The sequence below is a fragment of the Labrus bergylta genome, chromosome 24 (genome assembly GCF_963930695.1).
Source record: "Labrus bergylta chromosome 24, fLabBer1.1, whole genome shotgun sequence".
NCBI classification, from domain to species: Eukaryota; Metazoa; Chordata; class Actinopteri; order Labriformes; family Labridae; genus Labrus; species Labrus bergylta.
Genome location: NC_089218.1, coordinates 11427979 through 11446434, shown reverse-complemented (window position 1 = coordinate 11446434; position 18456 = coordinate 11427979). Strand labels below are relative to the sequence as shown.

The 18456-nt window shown below is 43.3% G+C and overlaps 2 protein-coding genes across 9 annotated transcripts in view; both read left to right on the top strand.

Annotated features, from left to right (window-relative positions):
* Positions 1–11379, top strand: part of xirp2a (xin actin binding repeat containing 2a) — a 48335-nt gene extending 36956 nt beyond the window's left edge. For all 5 annotated transcript variants that reach the window (XM_020644924.3, XM_065951793.1, XM_065951792.1 and 2 more), the window contains 3 exons: positions 403–9685; positions 11020–11153; positions 11240–11379. In XM_020644924.3, the coding sequence (XP_020500580.3) occupies positions 403–9685; positions 11020–11114 (9378 nt within the window). In that variant the 3' untranslated portion in view covers positions 11115–11153; positions 11240–11379. The remainder of the gene's footprint in view (positions 1–402; positions 9686–11019; positions 11154–11239) is intronic.
* Positions 11380–15078: 3699 nt separating this feature from the next.
* The window catches only part of LOC109992367 (beta-1,3-galactosyltransferase 1-like), a 94656-nt gene continuing 91278 nt past the window's right edge, over positions 15079–18456 (top strand). For 2 of the 4 annotated variants that reach the window (XM_020644928.3, XM_020644927.3), the window contains exon 1: positions 15090–15200. The gene's annotated coding sequence lies outside the window, so the exon portion shown is untranslated. Of the gene's footprint in view, positions 15201–18456 lie in introns of all 4 variants that reach the window. The other 2 variants (XM_065952218.1, XM_020644930.3) reach the window with 2 other exon arrangements.

Below are 18456 nucleotides of genomic sequence, written 5' to 3'. Positions count from 1 at the left end.
TGTTACTATAAGTACTATTTCTGTAGCAGGAACCTTTTTGGGGGTAAACTGAAGTCCCTGGTACTTACTGTCAAGCTTGGCCTTTTGGTGGAAATGCACCGACTACCTCCTCAAGTGTCCAAGATAATTCCTGAATTTGAAAAATGTCTTAAATTTGTTTTGTTTAGTTGATGCTTTTGCTCCAACTTTTGGAAAATTACTAATTTGCACAAATTTTAGAACACACCTTTATCATTTTTATTTTAGCTCTTAAATCAAAAGATCATTACATAAATAACACCTTAAAATCTGTCTTTTCTGTTCTATTAATTTCACAATGTGAACTATTATCTAAGTTTTCTTACTTTACCTTAACTGTCACTTTCCTTCTTTCCATAACCAAAAACACTTAACAAACTGCAGGTTGATGTGGATTTCAACCAGTTTCAATGGGCACCAGTAAATCAGTCCTCTAAAATGTCAGCCACGACTTGCTATGACAGCTCCTCCACCATAAAGACAGCTGCTGCCTCCTCAGCAGCTTATGAGATAACAGAGAATTTCCCACCCCCACCACCAAACCTGTTGCAGGAAATGTCCTCCCAGCATCAAGAGCAGACCTTCCAACAAAAGCACACTGTCAATAAGGAGCAGTATTTCAAACACAAGAGCATGGCCGAACTAAAGCGCCTTTACAAGCACATTCACCCTGAAGTCCGCAAGAACATAGAAGCAGACTTCTTGAGTCATCTCACTGAAGCTGAAAAGAAGGATTTGGAAAATGTGGAAATGGTTGGAGATGTTCAGCAGGCTTGCTATATGTTTGAAAATGAAGGCAACGCCTCAAGTCCTGGTTCAAGCCCTGACAGAGAGTCTGTGGAATGGGATGAGATTCTTAAAGGTGAAGTGCAGTCCATGCGCTGGATGTTTGAGAACAAGCCACTGGATACAATCAAAGATGAAACTCCAGATGAGAATGAGGAGAGGAATATCGCCCAACAGGAAATCATTGCTGGAAAAGATGTCAGATACACAGCTTGGATGTTTGAGACTCAACCAATGGATGCTCTTGGTACTGAGGCAACTGATTCAACTGAGCAGTCAGAAAAATCTACGGATCTGGCGAGAGGAGATGTTCGCACTGCTACTTGGCTTTTTGAGACGCAGCCGCTCGATTATCTGAATAAGATCTACCAAGAAGACGAGCAGGAGATGGAGGTTGTTGTCTCCAAAGACATCACAGGCGGCGATGTGAAAACAGCCAGGTATCTCTTTGAGACCCAGCATTTGGATTCCCTGGGTAAAACAGAAACCATTGAAGAAAGCCACTTCTTGAACCTGAAGTCCGAGCTGGAAGAGATTAAAGGGGAAGTGAAGACAACAACTCGCAAGTTTGAGACGCAGCCCATGTGTGTCATTAGGGGGGATTCAGGAGAAATGCTGGAGATCACCACTATCCGCAAGGAGGAGATGGAAAAAGGAGACGTCAAAACGTCGCGCTGGATGTTTGAAACACAACCTCTGGACATGATAAACAAAGACCCTGCGAAGATGAAACTCATTTGTGGAATTTCCATGGAGGACAATGTTCAATGCGGTGTGAATAAAGGTAGGTGGCTTTTTGAGACAAAGACCCTTGACTCCATTAAGGATGAGGAATGGGAGAGTTCCAGGAAGCAAAAGGAAGAAGTTATTGGTGCTGATGTGAGAAGGCATTGTCTTGTATTTGAGACTCAGCCAATGGACACTTTGAAGGACAACACCAATGCAAGATTGTTACCTTCAGAGGAGATTGTAGGAGGCGATGTTCAAACGGCTAAACATTTGTTTGAAACAGTACCAATGGAAAGTCTGAAAGAACTGCTGGAGGTGGGAAAACTTAAGAAAACAGTTGCAACCGAAGAAGAAAAGGGTGATGTGAGGCATCAAAAGTGGGTCTTTGAAAGCCAGCCACTTGAGAATATAAGGGAAGAAAAAAAGGAGATCACAAAAACTGTGAACGTTGAAGCTCTCGACAAAGGAGATGTGACAAACTATAAAGAAAGGTTTGAATGTATGGATTTAAGTAAGTGTGAAGGAACACAGAAAATTCAAGTTGAAGGTGTCACAAGTGGATCCGTCAAATCCAACAGAGTTCTTTTTGAGTCCACTCCTATGTACGCTATGCAGGACAGCTCAGGTCATTACCATGAGGTGAAGACTGTAAGGCGCGAGGAGATTGTGAAGGGAGACGTGCGCAGCTGCAGATGGATGTTTGAAACGCGTCCTATTGATGAGTTTGACGAAAGCATCAATAAGTTTCAGATCATCAAGGGTATATCAAAACAGGAAATTGAGTCAGGGGATGTCAAAACAGCCAAGTGGTTGTTTGAAACTCAGCAGCTTGATGCTATTAAAGCATTCAGTAATGATGAAGATGAAGAACATAAAACTAAAGAAGATATTGAAATTGAAAAAGGCGACGTTAAGACCTGTAAGTGGTTGTTTGAGACTCAACCAATGGATGTTCTGTATGAAAAGGAAGAAAAGAGCGAGGCCAACGTTGAGGAAGTGCAAAAAGGTGACGTCAAAACGTGCACTTGGCTCTTTGAAACCCAAACCCTCGACAACATACATGATCATACAGAGTCGGAGTCTGAGACCATTCTGAAAACATGCACTGTAAATCAGGAGGACATCCACGGAAAAGACGTACGACTGGCCCGCTTCCTGTTTGAAACGGAGAACCTCGAAAATCTGACAGGTGAGGACAGCAGTTCTTTCAGGAGGGTTACGGAAATCGACGTCCAATCTGGCGATGTTTCCAGGATGAAGTACATCTTTGAGAATCGCTCCTCGGACATTATGAGCTCCACCTCTGATGAAATGATGCAGAGGTTGAAGACACAGCAGACCGAGGACATCCAGAAGGGAAACGTGGTCAACTGTACTTGGATGTTTGAGAATCAGTCGATTGATGAGATCCGTGACGAGGCTAGGGAGAAACTCACTGTGAGTGATGTTCAGGGGGGCGACGTCAACAAAGGTCGCTTCATTTTTGAGACCTACTCTCTGGATAAAATTAAAGAAGAGTCCAATGAGACTGATATTTCTAAGCTTACTAGCATCTTTAGGGATCAAATAGAGAGGGGGGATGTGAAAAACTACACCATGATGTTTGAAACTCAACCCCTGTATGCTATCCGAGACAAAGAAGGACATTACCATGAAGTAACTACAGTTACTAAGGAAGAAATAGTAAGTGGAGATGTGGTGGGGGCCCGATGGCTGTTCGAGACGAAGCCTCTGGATTCAATTAGGGATTCAGAGGAGGTCTATGTTATTAAAGCTGTGACTGAGGAGGGGATCAATAAAGGAGACGTTAACTCTGCAAGGTGGAGGTTTGAAACACAACCTCTTGATGAAATAACTGAGGAAAGAAAAGTGAGGTCAAAAACAGTTGGAGATATCCAGGGCGGCGATGTGAAAACAAACAAGCAGTGGTTTGAGACAGATCAAATGTCTCAAAAGTACATCAGAACTGTGAGTGTGAGTGAAATCCAAAAAGGCGACGTAAGATCTGCCACATGGATGTTTGAAACGCGCACAATTGATGAGATCCGCGGCGAGGGCGCTGAATATGACAGCATGGAGAGAGTGACAAAAGAGGAAGTAATGAAAGGGGATGTCAAACAGTCTGTGTGGCTCTTTGAGAAGCAGCCACTCGACAGTATCAAAGAGATGGATGGCACAGAGCTCGTTGTCACAAAGGAGGAAATCCCACAGGCCGATGTAAAGTCAACAACATGGCTATTTGAAACAACTCCATTCCATGAATTCAACGAAAGCAGAACAGAAATGAAAGAAATCATCGGAAAAAGCATCAAAGAGACACTGGAGGAGCTTTATTGTCGTAAAATGGTGGACTCGCAAGGGATTCTAATTGAAGCAGATGAGATTGGCGATGTCCGCATGGCCAAATTCCAACTCATGAACCAGGAGGCTCCAGAAATCCAAAAAGAAGAGATCATCAGAGGGGATCTGAGCAACATAATGATGAACCTCCTAAACCGCAGAGAGACCACTGAAAGGGGGATAACTATTGATGAGGTGGAGAGGGGACACATCAACACAACAGTGAATCAGCTATTAAACCAGGAAAGGGGAATCAATGTTGAAAAAGAGCAAATTGTCCGTGGTGACATTCAAGAAGCCATAAACAATCTGCTCAAGAATGAGGGCTCCTCCAAGCGTGGCATTCTCATTCAAGAAGATGAGAAAGGTGACGTCAGACTGACTATCTACTCTCTGTTGAATAAGGGGGAGAGGGCTAGTTTGGAAAAAGAAGATGTAATTCAGGGTAACGTAAGCAAAACGCTTCATCGTCTTCTCTCAAACTCCGGAGAAGAAGAATCTAAAAAAATAAGGGTGAAAGACGCAGAAAGGGGCAACGTCAGCTTTTACTCCACATGCATCGAGTCTGGAGCCCTCGATTACCTGAAGCAGCTCCAGTATGAACCGGATGAAACCCAGGAAAGGGTGGAAAGAGAGCGTATCATTGGAGGTGATATTGAAGAGACCAAAATAATGCTGCGAAAGAAGCAGCAGATTGGTCGCACCGTGGCTGAGGATGATATAGTTCCTGGTGATGTACATCATACTGTGGAAGTCTTTATGACAGAGCCGACTGTTACCTACAAAAACCTTGAGAAAAAGGACATTGTCAAAGGTGACCTTAATGCAGCTCTTGATTCACTGACCCAAGCCATGAATCAGAGGGTTGTAATAGAGAAAGAGGAGGTGGTGAAGGGAGACATACCCACCACTTTGAGGTCTCTGCAGGAGGCCCAGCATCAAGCCAAAGAAATGGAAAAGCCAGAAATTGTAAGGGGAGACATTAAGGGTGCTCTGGAATCACTTGAAAAGTCTGCAACTACCAATACAGAAGTGACTGTTGAAGATTTAGTACCAGGTGATATCAAAGGGACACTGAAGTCCCTGGAGGAGGCGAAGCAAGCTGTGAAAGAAGTTGAAAAAGAGGAGATCATCAAAGGAGACATCCATACTGCCCTGCAAAGTTTGCATGAAGCGACAAGCGAGAAGAAGATTTACCAGCATCAAGTCAGCGAACAGGGCGACATTAAAGCAACTATCCAGCTCTTGCTTGAGCCAACGACTTCTCCAAAATTGCAGCGCAGGGGAAGCATTGAAGGAGATGTGAAAACATCCATACAAAGTCTCTATGAAGGACAGGACTCAACACAAGTGGAAAAAGAGGAGGTACTGAAAGGGGATGTTCAAGGGACAATAAAGTGTCTGATGCAGCGTAAACAGTATTCAAATACTAAGCGTATGTATCCATCAAAGAAAGCAAAAGTGCCAGTGAAAAATCCATTAACTGTAAAGCAGGCAGAGCATGAATGCCTGCATGAGGCTAAGAGTGAGAGTGTAGCAGTCAATCCGGCTCCCGCAGTGAAAAACCTCTCCAGGAGCAGTGAGTCACAGAAGCATGCACAGAGGCACCACGAAAGCAAATCAGTAAAAACACAGGTAATAACCCAAGAGGACCACTCTGTTACTGTAGCCAAAACAGATAATGCCACTGGGGCCTCTCAGCAGAAGAGCATAAAAGAACAGAAGCAGAAAGTGCTGCCCCTTCAGAAAATACAAACCCCTAAGCCTGTTATGATAAAGAATAAACAAATGGCTAATAATGATCAAACAGAGACCAAATCGGCTGACGTGAATGTGATGAAAGAGGTGCAAAACACATCACACACAAATATTTCAAACAAGCAAATATGTGAAACAAAGACAATCAAACAGGTGCAGACAGCAGTGACGGAGAAAACTGTCATGCAGAAGCAAAATGTGACGGTATTGGAGCAAATGTCGACATCTTTGAAGCAAATGGAGGACAAGGCACTCACACAAAAGCAGAATATGAAAAATGTGAAGAGTGATTACCGGAGCCTTGATGTCAAAGGGAAAGGCTTGATCAAAAAGGCAAAGCCAGAGATTCACTTCCCTCCCCCCCCTTCCTCACCACCTCCACCTCCACCCTCAGAGTCAGAGCTCTCCCTCCCTCCGCCACCACCGCCAGTGCTGGAGAGCCCAGCATCTCCAACATCCAGGCCTCCGATTATGAGGCAGGACAGCGACCTTCCACCTCCACCTCCACCTCCACCTCCACCTCCTCCTATGGAATGCATCAAGTCTGAGCCAGAATTCTTTCCTCCTCCTCCACCTCCACCAAGTCTAACCTCTGCGAGCGGACACGATTTCCTCCCTGCGCCTCCCTCACAACAAGAGCTAAACTCCATGCCTCAGCCTCCCCCTGCAAAGCTGGTGAAACCCATTGGCAAGCCTCTATTCAAGATTCCCAAGCAACCTGAGGCGCCAAAGCAGCCTATAAAAGTCAAACCCAAATGGCAGAAAAAGGAGCCAACTCCTCCACCTCCTCCAACGCCAGCTCAGCTTACTGCCAGTCAAGAAACAACAACAGTATCAGCAGAGCTTAAAGAAGAAGCAAAAGTTCAGGAAGTAAAAAGGGAAACATCACAACAGATCGAAACAAGCAAGCAGGTTCAGTCTGAATCGACAACAGTGTCGAGAACAAAAATACCTAGCATCCCAGCTGTGAAACCAATGCAAAAGGAAAGCCCACAACCACCTAAAAAAGTGTTTGCCCCTCCTATTAAACTGCCTCCGACACCCGAACCCACTCCAGTGCCAAAGTCTAGACCTTATGCTCGCAAATTTAAAACCCCTCTGATGCTTGCAGAAGAGCGGTTTCGCCAACAATTGGAGGAGAAAGAGGAAATAGAAAGGAGTAGAGTCACAAGTCCTACTTCTACACGACCTTCCTCTGCTGCCAGTACAGAGCTTTCAGAAGTCCAGAAAACTGATAAAGAAGTCACCACAGAGGTGACAGAAGTGAAAAGAGAAGAGACTAAGACTGCATCCAAAGAGGTAATATTGACACAAGACTCTCCTGCCAAGAAAACACCTTCCCAGATTCCTTTGAGCAAGCCTTCCATTTCAGGAATAAATAAGAAATCTTCCTCTAAATCTTCGAATGTTTCCCTTGATATGAAGCATGTTGCAAGTGAAATGTCCTCAGAAAGAAATCTCGCCTCAGCGGATGCCTTCAAAAAGAGTCACACCCCACCAAAGAGTCAGACCTTTTCCGTGTCTAAGGCTCATCAAGAGGCCGCAAATATTGACATCAAGTTGAGCTCCAATACTGTCACTTCGTCATCGTCAGTCACGGAGCAGCAGCAGGTTATTAAGAAATCCAGCAGCAGGTCTATCACAACCACACTGAGTGCTGTCCAGGAAAGTGTAAATCTTCAAAGCCAGGCTGCGGTCACATTGAAAGCTGAAGATGTAAAGAATATTAATGTGCCTCTGACACAGGAGGGAAAAATGAGTCCCTCTATGCCCACTAAAATTCCAAAAGTAACTCCAAGTTTCAAGGTGAAAACGTTTAAGATGCCAACCGAGAAGAAAGAGGAGCGGTGTGACAATGTTGGACAAAAGGAAGTAATGAAAAGTGACGCGCATTTACAGCAAGAGAAAAGCAATGTGTCGAAGACAAGTGAAAGCAAAGGGAAGGAAAGCAATCAGGTGACGTCAGAGATAAAAACAGAAATCAAAGCACAGGAGAGAAAAAGCCAAATGACACTGCCTATAAAGGAAGTTGAAGTAGAGGTTACAATGAAAAAAGGGAAACAGGTGCAAAAGAATGAGACTGAAGTAAAGCTGTCACCATCAGTTACTGTTTTAATGCCTAAGGTGGCAAAGATAACATCTGCAGCAACCCATCAAGGACAAGGCCATGTATCTGTCTCCCACAGCCAGCAGAGCGTGAAGGCGGAGCACATTCAAAGACACGAGGAGGTGGTTGTGACTGAGAATGTGGTACAGCAGAGCCTTCAGAAGCAAGAGGTTGTACAAATGCAAAAGCAGCAAATGAAGGCACAAGCAGCAGAAACAAATAAAATGCAGGTAAAGGCAGTAAAGACTAAAGGCGAGCTGAAGGATGTATCAGTGAAAAGGACAGGAAAAATGGGCCAAAAAGATAAGGCAAATTCAGAAGAGATCACAGATTCAGTGAAATGTAATGTAATGCAGAAGCTGCTCGCTCAAATAAAAGAGCTCGAGGGCACGCCAAGCAAAATAGACTCCAACGCTGTCGGAGCCATTATAAATGAACTCCCTGACTGGATGACGGGCTCGGATGAGAAAAAGAATTTGGGTCTAATCGCTAAACAGCAGAGTAAGAAAAAGTTGAAAGAGATGATGGTCTACGTGAGGAATATTGTTCAGGCAAAGCTCACATATTTGGAAGTCAATTTGACAGCCGTGGAAAAGCAAGAACAGCAAAAAGAAGAAGTGTCTGCTCCTGCAGCCGTACCTGCGCCACCGCCGGTGCCTCCAAAGCCGGAGAAGAACGTCATCAGCGGAGCAACTGCAAAGATATCGAAGATAAGCATCGGCTCGTCCAAAACTGCAAAGAAAGTTGTGGAGGAGAAAAAAAAGAAGACGCTTCAAGAAAGCAAATTGCAACAGGACTTGAGTGAGGTGGCTGATCAGAGAGTGTCCTCTCCGTCACCCTCTTTTATCAGCATTGAATCAAGAAGAGTAGATTCACCGCTTAGAGTAACCCCTTCTCCGCCACCCTACAAATCAGTCGGGACACCTCCACCTCCTCCTCGCAAGTTGTTCACACCAACATCCCCCTTCAGCCGGGCCACCCCGTCCCCCACCCTGAGCCGCTCGGAGAAACTCATGAAACTGCGAGACACCACCTCAAAACTTTCCCACAGCATGACCCCTCCACCTCCCATGCCAGTGACGGAGTTCTTTGCTGTTGAAAGAGAGCAGCCATCCCCCTTTAGTGATCGGGGGACTCCTGAGGAAAGACACGAGCAGGGATTGGTGGATGTGTCAGAAATGGTGGACTCCATGATGACCGTCAGAGACAAGAAGTCTTTCTTTGAGGAGGCGCAGAAGGCTGAGGTGAACAGGGCGTACTTTCGGAAGGATCCCATTGATATCCCTGAACGTTTGGGTGCTGATGCCGAGGAAGGACCTGAGACTGTCACTATCGACCTTTTAAAGGAGGATCTACCCAGAGTTGACTTGTCCAAACTTGTAAACAGATTCGAATCCCCACAACCGAAAGTCTACCCAAAAAAAGAGCCCATTGTTATTGCTGAGAGGCTTGAAAGTGACAACGAAGACGCAGAGGCTGAACCGCATACCCCAAGAACAGAAGAGATCCCGACATTAAATGTGAAAGCCATTAAGGACGTGTTTGAGACCGGAGAACACAGTTCCCAGGCCGCCAGAGAGCTGCGAGAACAAATAGAAAGAAGAGAATCTGAATCAACCTCTGAGCCCCTCGGACACTCTGAAACCACCGCAGTCACCGAGCAATTCTGCAGCATTGACGACTTTGGCAACATGACAAGAGAGACGAGGAGCGAGGTGCATTCTGGGAGCTCCCTGATCCGCGGTAGCCCTCCGTCATACGCCGACGTGGTGAGAGGCGCAGTTCCAACAGTGACCGTGCCCGCCGATGCCTCAACCGAGGAACTGCTGCGAAGCTTCCAGCAGTCGTGGGCCGAGAGTCAAGGAGTGTTTCAGAACCTCGGTTTCAGTGTCACAGAGCAGAGGACTTCACAGATCACTAGGCACCAGCAGGAGACTGTCGTGACGGGTAAACCCTGCTGTGCAGCATGAAGATACTAAACAGGCGTGACGGTGTGTTTAACATGCTCTGTGTGGAGTATTAATATTGGTTGGACTCTGTTATTAATATGACACGTTTGCTTTGATGTGTTTTTCCTCTCTCTGAAACACTCACATTAAAACGTGGAACAGTTTGTCGTTTCACACATTTAAATAATCACAGGTTACAATTTGTTCTGTTTATTCATGCCTCTGATGTGTGAAGCTGGCAATGATGCGAACATATTGAACAAATCTTTCTCTGGCCTAGGTGTGTGATGCATTTTTCACAGTAGAAAACTGCTCACAAATGTCTCAAGCGATGGAAAAACTATACAACTTATTCATATTTTCCCAAAGTACTCCATTAGTATATTTTAATATAAATGGTTTTTTTTATTTCAGAGAAAGTTTCCCTGAAAAGAGCTCTTTAGTTTGATTGTAATTACAGATGTAAAAAATAGAAATTCTCAGTTTTAGCCAAAGTTCTAATTATTCAGTAGTCAGTAATTATTTAAAAAAATAAATAATTTAAACTTATTAAAAAGTAAAAGGAAGTTTTCTCTTTGCATATTTAAGCTGACCTTTTTTTTTCAAGATTAATTCATGCAGCACAGGGGGGACCCTTTCTCAGTTTCTAGGACATCTGTATCTGTTGGTTTTAGCCCAGGGCAGCCTCTACCTCCGACCAGAGGGGAGAAGAACAAATTCCTCCAAGAGAGGAAAATCAGAGCTGGACAAGATCGACTTTTGTCTGTTTCAGATATCTGACGAGGAAAGCTGCAGTGTGTCGATGATTTCACTGGCTGTTTTAACAATACTGGAAAGAGGATTTTTGTCGTCCTCTGAAAGGTTACCATACCATGAGATAAAAACAGAAAGATGGCTCTCTTCACCGATTGTGAAACCTTTAGTGGTCCCAGGAGAAATCTAAGGGTCTTTGCAGATCGTTAAAATGATTGGAAAAGCCAAAAATCATCTGACTTTGTTTACAATTCCTTTTTTTTGTGGTGAAATACTCGACCCTCCATATTCTCGTTTACTCGTTTTTATTTCCACATTCAGAAAATCACTAGTGAAAGTGTGACCTGGACGATATCTCTCATTTGTAGAGGTCACAAGCCAAAAAGATCAGAAGAACACTCCCCCAGGTTATTCTAGTGACTCATTGGAATAATGAATTGAAACTGTACTAACTAAACAACGATCATTTTTAACATGACTTGTACAAAAATGCACAGCGATTTTTTGTGTGATTTTAGTCGCAAAGAAAACGTAAATTGTAAACCTGTAGATTAAAGTGTCCTCTTCCTTTTTTTGCAGAGAATTCGAGTTCCCGAGTCCGAACTGTGCAGGGTGTGTCGGAAGAGGGTGTACCCCATGGAATTGCTGATAGCAGACAATCAAAACTTCCATAAAAGCTGCTTTCGCTGTGAACACTGCAGAGGCAAACTAAGGTGACTTAATATCACCAAGCAACAACATTCTTTTAGTTTCCTTCTGAACTTCTTTAACCTCTTTATTCTCCTTCTCATTTAAACAGCCTCGGCAACTACGCCTCTCTCCATGGACGAATGTACTGCAAGCCACACTACAAGCAACTGTTCAAGTCCAAAGGAAATTATGATGAAGGATTTGGACAGAAACCACACAAAGAACTTTGGAGTAATAAGAACCAGGAGAATTCATCTGAAAAAAGAGTCAAATCACCGTCACCTGAGAAGAAAATCACGGATTCCAGATATCCCGCTGCTCAGAGCGCAACAGTTACACCGAATGATGAAATAAATGATGAAAGCAAAAAGCCAACGAGTAAGATTTCTGTCGTTTGGCCTCCTCAACCAGACTCTCCAAAGAAATCCTTCAGTGTAGAGGAGGAGCTGAAGTTGGTTAAGCCGTCATGGCCCCCTAAGGAGGGCTCAGCTCAGGAAAAAGAATCTCTAAATCAACAGACGAAGCCCTCATTAAAAGAGACTAATATCCCCGCGGCTGGAGTGCAAAATGGACCTCAGGAAGATTCCACAGAGCAGGAGGGTAACAATTTAAAGGAGAATGAGAAAAGGCCTGAAGAGACTCCAGCCGAGTCGGAAGCTCCAACCGCTGAGGAACCGGTGAATGTTTCTCACACTCAAGAAAGTGGAGAGTCAAACAGCAGCTGTGAGGCTGTGGCACAAGTGGGTGCTGAAATGGAATCTGAAGTGCAGCCTGATGTGGACGAGAAAGACCAAAGCGAAGAGGCGGAAGGTATGCAAGAAAGGGTTGAGGAAGTGAAAGTAAATGGACACGATGGGCGGATAGAAAGTGCCGCAGATGAGAAGGCAAGCCAGGAGGAGAGAGATAAAGGAAATAATGATGGCATGAAGAATGGAGAGGCGGTAAAGGTCACGCTAATAGATGAGGAGGCGACGGCAGGACAGGCGCTGAATGCAAACTCTAACAATAATAACAGTAATAGCCAGATACTGCTTGACCGTGAAATCCTGTTTGAAGGGCTTACGGAGGATGATGAAGAGAAACATCAGTCACTCTTTTTGACGGATGCGGCAGGCGCAACCGATTTCTTCAACGCCGATCTCTGTGAAGAATCAAAATGGATGCCAAACGAAGTGCTGCAACTGGCACAGAGGGACGACGCCTTCGTGCCAGCGGGTGCCAAATGTGTTGAAGCCACAGACTCATTCTTTCCAGACATGAATTTCTTCACAGAGACAGCCGGGGGAGCGCTCGCCTTCCAAGCCGAGGCCGCCGAGCAGAAGATTAGCACGTCAAGCTTCCTCGAGGACATCTTCGCCGGCCTGAGCACCAGCAGCAGCAGCTCCGGCCTGCTATCTGATTTTAAATCCGACATCTTCGGCCGATCTGTCGCCGAGACGACAACGCCGACGGTGTCAGCGCTGGATGACCTTTTGGATTTCGGGATGGAGGCAAGAGGGAGCACGGAGAAGGATGTGATGGAAACGAGCCACAGCACAGGCGGGGATGGCACTCGTTCTCTGTGGGCAGAGGAAGACGATGACGAGGCTTTGACAGTGGAGGAGCAGATCAAGAGGAACAGATACTATGATGACGATGAAAGCGACGACTCTTGAATTCAGCCCGTTCAGCTCATAATAATTTCACATTAATGTCCATGGAGAGATGAACTGCTCTGATTTTACTGGTGTTTTTGTACTGAGTTTTAAAGATATACTTCTTCTCTTTTATTCAATATCTAGCTTTGTTTGATGCTGATTGAATGCACCTGGCGTGCAGAGAAAAAGAAAGTGCATATTTTTTCTCACATATCTATACTTTTGGGCTGTATTTTTCCATTTTTGCTATGTTTTTCTTTAGTTGAATGCCTGCCTGCTCTCTTTTGTGTCCGAATAAAGTTGTTTTATGCATTTCTATGAAGTCTTCTGTTTGAAATAAAGCTTCATGAACTTGACAATATATGAATTTTTAATCAGTTAGGGCTCAGGCATACTGGAGCTGTAATGGAACTAAGCTGTATCTCATTGGCGTGACTGGCTAGTTTGATCTATGGCCCACCTGGATAACATAGTCCAGCTGAGATCTCTTTGGCGAAAGGCGTATTGATTTTCACTGATAGAGCAGGCCGGCTGTAGGAGTTACAGATTTTTCCATTAGGTGGCTTTTGTCACCTCTGACAGATTTTTTCCCCCCTCTTCTCACTTACAGCGTGAAGTCGTGGGGTAATTGGCTGCAGAGAGAATATACTGCAATGTTAATTACACCAGCAGAGAAAAATGTATGTTATTGTCAGAAAAGTGATGGCTCTACATATTCAGTGTGGGTCATCATGCCCCTTTCTGCTGACACTTCCTGGTTCAATAATTCAGCATCTGTTCCTGAAATGCTGTTTGGCATCTTTTTTAATTAGGCCATCCTTTCTCCTGTAACTCTCTCATTGACAAAACAGAGAAGGTGTAATTCTCAACATTTTGTACAACTCTTTCATCCCCCTGCCAAGCAATTATAAACCCAAACAACTACCCGTCCAAGTGGAAAGGATACACAGCAAATAATAATAATGCTGCACGTGTATGAACATTGTGAAGATACTTAAACAGAGCTCATTTTTGCTGTTTGAATGCAGATTTCTTTAGAAGTTTACCTGGGTTTTTTTGACTCTGAAAGTTCAGGACCTAATGTTTGACAGAGCATTAAAGGGCAAGTTCACATTTTTTCTGTCTGAAAACAGATTTTACATGCCCTAAAATTGAATAAATGCATCCAGGACTGAAACTTGAATGTAAAAGTGTAAAAGCTCACCAAACCTCTGTAGCCTGCTCTTTGTCTGTGCTGTAAGCCAGAGACTACATTGATGACTATTAGTGCAACACATGAGAATCTGTCAGCATACTCTGGTGACACTAGTTTAAAACTAGAATTACTATTTATTTTCTGTCATTATGGAGACATAATGAAGAACAAACAGATTTCCTCCTTTTTGTTTAACTTAAGTACAAGTGAGAACCCACACAGACATGAAGCAGGATTTTAAACAATTCCAGTCAACAGCCCCTAAACCTTTAGTTGCATTAAACAGTGTTTTCCCTCTCTGTGCTCGCTAGTTTTATTAAATCTGAGGCATGTTGTGAAGCAATTGTATTATAATTAAGTACAAATAGTATTTCAGGAAAGTTGGAGGCAATAGAGGGATAATACCATTCCATGATGGTTTCAGCTAATCCTAATGAACAGCAATGTCCCGGATTTGACCTTTGTTGCATGGCATTACTAATTCCCTCTGGTCTTTGTTTCATGTATTTTAGAGGCATAAAATGACAATAAATATGAAACAATACATTTTCTGGTTGTAGTCCTTCTTTGCAGCTTAACAAGGAAAGGATATCTCACTTCAAACTATTCATTATTTTTTATTAATGTATCTTCCCCTCTTCTTCTTAAATAATTGATCAATCATTTATTGATTGATTTGTCCCACTGATGAAGGCTACTACCCCTGAAGCACATTAATTAAAGACCAAAATCACATTGACCCCTTCAATTATAAGTTTTAGTAAAGGAGTGGCCAATAAATCTTAAATAATTTGTCAATATTGGCAGGTGAGTATTGATTCAAATGTAAAACTTTCCTTTAATTCTGTCGTTTCAATCAAGTAAGCCCAAAGTATAAATAATTATATATTTATTGATGCATTTATTTATTTATTTATTTATTTATACATTATTGTATGCATTTCTCCCAACATTTACTTATTTATACTTTAGTCATTTTTTGTCCCTCCTACCAAAGTCAATCACTGTCAAACAAAGCAGCAGCATCCTCAGCTCTCCCGGCTGGCGCTGATTGGCTGTTGTTCTTTCTCATTATGCGAGAGCTGATTGGTCGGCTCCTCTCCTCCGCGGGGCTGGCTCCTCCCCCTCCAGACGCCGAGCAGCAGAGGAGGCATCAGCGCGGTGTGCTGCGGACAGGAGCCCACTCAGCGCGGCTTTCAGGACAACTTTTAACGACTGGACACGGACTACAACACACGGTAGGCGCTCAGAAATGCTGATAATGTTGCTTTTATTCGGCGTGAGGTTTGTCTGAACGCTTTCTAGGAACTACCTGCTAGCTTGAGGTGCTCTCACGCTGCCGGACGGATGCTGCTTTTTTAAGTGAAATTGAGTTAACGATTTGCCAACTCCATTATCTGTTGTTTAGTTTATTAATGCGCAGTTTGACCCTCTCTCAGTCTGTAAATCGCATCCCTAGTCTCTAGTGTGGCGGAGAAGGAATGTGAAGTTCCCACAGTGGCATTTTAAACTCGTTATTGAAGATTTACTTGGTCTTTTCGGCATTAAGTGGCTCAAAGTGGCTCGGGTTTTTGGAGCTGCTACCTTGGTATCTTGCGAGGTTACACTGCACAGTGGGTTAGCTTGAAATCATTCGCAGCCTTAATTTGTCCATGTTGGCTTATTGGCATTCATATGTGTGGGAGAGAGGGAAAGAGAGCAAGGCAGAGAGACAGAATAAATCCAGATTAGTAGATGAGAGCATTGTGCTTTTCATAATGCTGCGCACTTTAGAGCCTTATATTAAGCACAGTGATTTATCTGGCTGTTAATGCATGTCACTAAACATGGACTAGTAAAACCCACCTCTGTTTCACTGCATATAAAAGGATGAGTGTCCCCATGCTGTGCATTATCACGCTGTCAGATATTGCTACTGTAAGAAAGTGAAAGGGATAGTAAAAATGAGAAGAGAGGGGATATATAAGCCTCTGTGGCAAGCTGCTCAATGGGATTTTACCTTGTAGTCAAAGGGTCATAACAACAATTCACAGCCAGTGTCTTTTGCTCGCTGAGAACAGTGTGCCTAAGCCTGCAAAAATCAATTTCTGAAGATTTATTTTGACTGCTGCTTGGAAACATGAATGGCTCTAAGAAGAATATACCTCCTGCTGGACTCTTTTCTTTTTTTGGACTTATAGCGCTCCTTGAAGTAGTCACATCAATACTTTTTTTCCACACAATTTCTTCTCGTGAAGAAGAAAAGCCCACCGTGATGATCAACCTTACAACACTGCCTGGGTTGTTCATGCTTGTATCACTGCCAGCTTCTCTCAGTTAAGCCCTGATGTGTTCTGGCGCCCCACCAGATCCTTAAACTGTACGAGTGTGGGGAGGAAAACGATTCATTTAGTTCAAAAACTAAGTCCACCATTCATCTCCTGTCACGTGAAATACAGTGGTTTAATCTCAATTAGGCAGTGACATATCGAAATAGGGTTCTTGGCGCACATGGATGATTCGATTAGACAGTTATGAATATGAGTTGTGGAGGCTTTGTTTGGTGAAATTAAGGCGATAAAAGATTCTTTATTTTAAAAGAGGTAATTGATCTCATCTTGCTTGACTTCCTCGTACAATTTTTCCTTTTTGTCCCGTTTAAGGCTCTAATGGGACTGTACAGATTCTGTTTTGTATCCTCACAGAATTCATTTTTCTGTCACTGTAGCTCCAATTAATGTCAACATTCAGAAGCTATTTCCAGGATTAAAGACGTTAAGATCACAGCGAATCACACTGCAGCTGTTCCAAAATGATTAAGCTAATGATAGTGGGTCAGCAAGTTACCACTGCAACGCTCTAAATCAATCATTTTCACCCTTTTTTTCCCACTCCGACGCTGTAGTAGCAAATCACTATTAAACACCTTTGAGTCGTATTATCACGCAGCCCTTATAAAGAGGCTGTTTACATCCGCTGTGTTGCCAACTGCATCTTATTGACATCCTGTGAGGAAGCAAGCCCCTCAGTGTGCATCTAATCAGCTAGTTTTAACTCATTTAACCCTCACGTTGGGGTTTAATGTGTGAAGGCATCCCGCATGTCAGAGTTATTGACCGAATGTGACACGCAGAATTGATTTTTTTGAATCGTTCTCCTCTAAATAACTTGATGCATTTCTCTCTTGTAGAGCCAGATAGGAAATTGAATACTTTTTCTAGCTGAAATAAATCTGCAAACGCCCTCAGGCTGGAGCGGATTCTCTTAATTACATCATATTTTTGTCCTGGAAGTGATTGGAGTTCGATTTATGGCACAACACTGCTCCCCCCTGATGAGATAAAATCCTTGTGACAGTGATGAATTGCCTTAGTAAAGAGTGCAATAGAAAAGTGTGTTACAAACCAGCTTATTAACTCGTTCTGGATTTCTATTCAGTCACACTTTTGCTGCTGATTTCCTGTTTGACAGGATTTAAAGGGAAAATCTGTCAGACTGGGCCATGCTGGTTGTAGCCGCGTACTGTGCCCTAAGGGGACACATGCTGGTTTGTGAGAGGCTCCTTTAGAAACTGCTGCTTTTACAAGACCTTTAGTTCATGTTGAATGTAGCTTTTTATCCCTTGTCACCAGCATTGCTTTATATCCTGCTTTTCATCATCAGTTACTCTAAATATTTTTGCATTGACTTTAAGTCGTCACACAGGGAGGAATCTATTTTTAAAAGAGGAAGAGACGAATGACATCGTCAGGTTGAGGTACATATTGCTATTGTGGGAAATATCAGAAAGCAGGGAACGTAAAGGGAAATTAATAAAAGTGTTTTCACCTTGCTCAGCAGGATGATTGATGACTTGTAATTATTCAAGGCGAAGCACACAAAGTCGTTCAGTGCTTATACTCTTTCTGTCAAGCATATTGCTAGACACTCTTCTCTCTCATTATGCAACCAGGTGAAATAATGACAGTGATGAAGTGCTATATATACATAAAAGGAAATATGTTAACTACCTTGAGGTACTGTAACATGTAGGTCAATGTGTGTGCAATGGCTTGGCAGTGTTATACTCCTACCTGTCAACATGTCTGCTATTCATGCTTCACTCTTGCAGTTTTATAACACTAGAAGTGTCTTTGGTACACTAAGGGCTGAGTGGTCGTTTCCATATTTGTTTAGAAAAGGTGCAAATTTTCAAAAGAGCCGTAAGTATAGTTAAAAATGATCAATGTTTTGTGGAGCTGGTAGAGACGGCACAGAGGCGGACGTGTACATTTGGTGCATGTAAGCTTCAGCAGGTTACAGTTTAAAATGAGAACAACTGATTTCCCTGACTGAAAGGCATTTTCCAGTACAGTGAGCTGTAACCAGAAATGTTAGCTATATTTTATGTCCATATGAGTTTTAATACCTGTTCATGTGAGGTTTGCGGGCTTTGTTCTGGATTTGGTTCCCATTTGGCAAAGTACCAAATAGTTAAGTGTTCAATAAGATCCAGATTACATTGGTTACAACAAG